Source organism: Octopus bimaculoides, chromosome 11 (genome assembly GCF_001194135.2).
Source record: "Octopus bimaculoides isolate UCB-OBI-ISO-001 chromosome 11, ASM119413v2, whole genome shotgun sequence".
NCBI classification, from domain to species: Eukaryota; Metazoa; Mollusca; class Cephalopoda; order Octopoda; family Octopodidae; genus Octopus; species Octopus bimaculoides.
The window spans coordinates 41,796,547-41,801,061 of record NC_068991.1 but is presented as its reverse complement, the minus strand read 5'-3'; the positions used below and the strand labels follow the sequence as shown (position 1 = coordinate 41,801,061).

Genomic DNA, 4,515 nt, shown 5'->3' with positions numbered 1-4,515 from the left:
ATTTATATGTTGACATGTCTGATACACTCATTCTCAGACAGTAGCAATATACTTGATTGATTTCACCTTAGTGGCTTTGAATTCCTTCAGCCCCGATGGTAGGTGGAGCTTGAAGGTCCTTCTGTACAAGTTGACTGAGCTGAGATTTGAGGGAGTAGCCACCCAACTTCCAATTTACTGCAAATCTCCCCGTCACCTCCACATGAATCATGGGGAAATCATAAAGAAGGAATGACCACTGCAATTTGGATATATGCTGTTCTTGAAGAAATTCATCTTAAACATCCCAAGTAGTTGGTTATTGTCAAATGTTTTGAGCTAGCTGTTTTGATGAGTCATAGTGTGTTTGGCATTACTGTTGGACTACAGGATAGGCATTGTATTGCTTTCTCCTAAATAGTTACAGTCTCAGACCACTGATTGACATATTTTAAATATTTCCTTTCTGGATTCAGGATACTCAGATCATAAAATTTCTCTTGAGCTTGCTAGAGAAGATAGTTGCATACTATCTTCTCTAGCAAGCTCAAGGTTAGCCTTATTCCTTGGACTGATGATGTTATATATATATATATATATATATATATATGTATATCAGAGTAATGGCGCTATCCCATAAATAAGGCGTTTTTTTTAATACTTTTATTTTTCAAAATTAAGATAAACAAAGTACTTTTCTTATCTAAAATATACTCTTCTTCATTTCCTACAATGGTCTTCCATCTATCTGGTAGACTTGCAAGGTTCCTCTTCCAAAATTCACTTGTCCATTACGAAAAATACTCCTCTGGTACTGTTCTGACTTTGTCGACAGAATTCATATTTTTTCCATCCAAATGATTTTGAAGACTGCAGAATAAATAATAATCAGATGAGGCAGTGCCTGGTGAATATGGTGGGTGGGACATCGTTTCCCATTCAAACTGCTCCAGCCTTTGGAATGTCATTCTTGCTGTATGTGGCTGAGCATTATCCTGATGAAATAACACCTTTCATCTTGAAACCAAAGATGGTGGCTTTTCTTCTAGTGCTGACTTAAGCCACTAAGCTGCTTGCACTAGATCTCCTTTGTTATCGTTTGGTTTGGGTTTAAAGGTTCAAAGTGGACTAAACCTTTCATACTCCACCAAACAAATAACAACACCTTACGTGGGTGAAGAGCTTCTTTAGCCTGGGGTGCTGGTGTTTCTTCTCTCCCTACCCACTCTCTTCAGCACTTGACATTTTTATAGAGAACCCATTTCTCCTCACCAGTTACTATTCAGTCCAAAAAAGGTTAATTCGTGAGATGTGACAGCAAAGAAGAGCAAACATTCACTCTCTGCATGCGATTAGATTCAGAAAGTTTGTGAGGAATCCATTAACCGAATTTGCTGACTTTTCCAATGGCACACAGGTGTCAATGAATGGTTGAATGACCGAATCCAAGCTTCTCTGCTAGTTCCTCAACAGTTACGATGGGATTTTGTTCCACCAAGGTTTGCAGGACATCTTTGTCAATCTCTACAGATCTTCCAGGACGAGGCTTGTCTTCTAGGCTGTAGTTTTTAGCTCGGGATTTCTGGAACCACTGTTGACACTGGCTTACACTTATTGTCTGACCCCCATAACTATTAAAATCGAACTGCACTCTTCAAAACTTGCACTAAGAATAAGTACAAGGTAAAATTACTACTTGCTTTTATAGCAAGTTGATGCAGTTAGTTTATCCCATCATCCTCTGACTTTTAGTTCATACAATTGACAAAATCACATTATTTAATGGATGACCCAATGTATATATATATATATATATATATATATATATATATATATATGTAATACACAAGCTTTATCTCCACAAGTTGACAAGGCAGTAGTAGGTTTATATGTATGTATGTAGTAGGTTTATATGTATGTATGTATGTATGTATGTATGTATATACAGAGAAACAGATAGATAGATAGATAGATAGATAGATAGATAGATAGATAGATACTTAGTTATCAATGCATTACTATCTTAAACCAATTATAGGTTTGTTTTTATTTTATTTCTTTGAGAGCCCCATAAAAAATGTGAACAGAAAAGAGCTCTCAGAGTCATTATGGTTAGCTCTGGCTATGCAACAGTATGGCTGATTGTGACTTCACAACAAGATTAAAATGAAGAACTATGATCACAGATGTGTACATATATGCTCTGATATATATATTAGTATTTACATATATATTTGAAATTGTATGTGCATCCTTATTTGTACATGGTAACTTACATTAGAGAGCCGAATCACACAATCAAAACATGATCGTGGCACAACATTTCTGACATATAAAAGTGGCTGCTTGAGGATTTTCGACAGTGATAAACTGAGTTTAATTTTCAAAATGTTTGTGTTCAGTGGGAGATAAAGACGCTCAGAACATACAAAATCTGTATTATACAGCATGGTGAACCCTGTAACACAAAAAAGACAACTTATATTTGTACTGATTCCTTGCATTAAACCATTCAGTGAAAATATTTTTAAAAAAAGCAGTTCTATATCTTGCTTAAAACTTCAGAAATTTTTCAAATGTTGATATTACTCATAGTTGTGATCTGGTTTTGCCCAGTGGCACTTATTTATATCCAGATAAACTGGAACATTGGAGAATTAAATATTCTAGATATGGACACAATATAATACTAGTGACAGGACACTGTTGCTAATCTCTCTGATTTGGCTAGACACATACAGCTTCAAATTTCACAACTTTTGATTTATGCAAACATGTATTGGTGCAAAAGAAACTAAGAACTTACTGCATTCAATCTTTTTGCAAATGTATGTAAAAGTCTCATCCAGAAATTGAAATAAAGTTCTTCAACAATGCAATATACAATGATAAATAAGTTACTTCAAGGACTCCTTACTTTAGATGTCTACATGTTGGCATTATTCTTCCTTCTTCAAAGTCACTTCCATGTGACAAAATTTGGTAACATTTGAAAATTGTAAGATGGCAAGCTGGCAGAGTCATTAGCATATCAGACAAAATGCTCAATGGAATTTCATCCATTTTTATGTTCTGAGTTCAAGTTCCACCAAGATCAGCATTGCATTTCATCCTTATGGGGTGGATGAAATAAGTACTAGTTGAATACTGGGGTTGCTGCATTTGCCTTACCTCCTCCCCTGAAATTGCTAGCTTTGTGCCAAAATTTGAAATCAATATTTAAGAATTGTACAGCAACTTAATGTTTAGTTATTACACAGACAGCACTTTAAATAGATTACTTTCTTCCATCATCATCATCATCATCATCATCATCATCATCATCATCATCATCATCATCATCATTTAGTATCCGCTTTCCATGCTGGCATGGGTTGGACGGTTTGACTGAGGAGTGGCAAGCCAGAGGGCTGTACCAGGTTCCAATCTAATCTGGCAAGGTTTCTACAGCTGGATGCCCTTCCTAATGCCAACCACTCTGAGAGTGTAGTGGGTGCTTTTTAAATGCCACCGGCATGAGGGCTAGCCAGGTGGTACTAGCATCGACCATGCTTGAATGGTGATTTTCACATGCCACCAGCATGGAAGCCAGTCAGGCGGTACTGGCAATGGCCATTCTTGAATGGTGCTTTTTACGTACCACCAGCATACTACTACCTGACTACCTGACTACCAGCACACTACTACCTGACTACCTTACGTACTACCTGACTGGTTCCCAGTCAGGTAGCACTAGCAGCAGCCATCCTCAAATAGTACTTTTATACATGCCACCAGCACGGGACCAGTCAGGCAGCACTGGCATCGACCATGCTCGAATGGTGCTTTTTACGTGCCACCGGCACAGGTGCCAGTCAGGCATGACAATGACTTCACTTGACTCAACAGGTCTTCGCAAGCACAGTTTATTGTTCAATGATTGAAGGGTACTCTTAAATGGGCTGGTTATGCTGCACTGGCTTGCAGGGACATGAAATTTTTTTGCCACGAGAGTTCCAGATCCCAGTAATGAACTCATTTGCATACAGCCAATCAGAACAGAGCCACCTTTATCCTTTCTTTCTTTCCAGTCAGCACCGTGCATTCCTTACTCTTTCCCTCTCTACTGGCAGACAGCAACCTTTTTGTCACGAGCAAAAAAATTTCACTATCACTACAAGTACTACTGTCTCTAACTACCTGTCAGGCAAATGGAGAAGTTTCAGGTGTGGAAGCAAGGTCTAGAATTGAAGGGCCTTAGAGTCAACCTAGCTAAAACCAAAATCCTAATAAGTAGGAAGGTAGATAAAACACAAACCCCTTCAGGTAGATGGCCCTGCTCAGTATGTAGAAAAGGAGTAGGTAGTAACTCTATAAGATGTACCCGGTGCAAGCTATGGACACATAAGAGGTGCAGCAACATCAAAGGCAGGTTAACTAGCAAGTTAGTTTTTGTTTGTGGCAGATGTTCAGGTGCAATAAAGACTGCAAACAAACAGGAAACAACTTCTATCTCATTCCAGGGTGAAAAACTAGAGGTAGTCGATAGCTTCCGCT

The 4,515-nt window shown here is 38.1% G+C and overlaps 1 protein-coding gene across 4 annotated transcripts in view; it reads right to left on the bottom strand.

Moving 5' to 3' along the window:
* Positions 1 to 4,515, bottom strand: part of LOC106878961 (uncharacterized) — an 80,045-nt gene that overhangs the window by 16,322 nt on the left and 59,208 nt on the right. For all 4 annotated transcript variants that reach the window (XR_008265194.1, XM_014928338.2, XM_052971744.1 and 1 more), the window contains one exon: positions 2,256 to 2,437. Coding sequence is in view for 3 of the 4 variants with exons in the window: in XM_014928338.2 (XP_014783824.1) it covers positions 2,256 to 2,437 (182 nt within the window). In the remaining variant the exon portion in view is untranslated. The remainder of the gene's footprint in view (positions 1 to 2,255; positions 2,438 to 4,515) is intronic.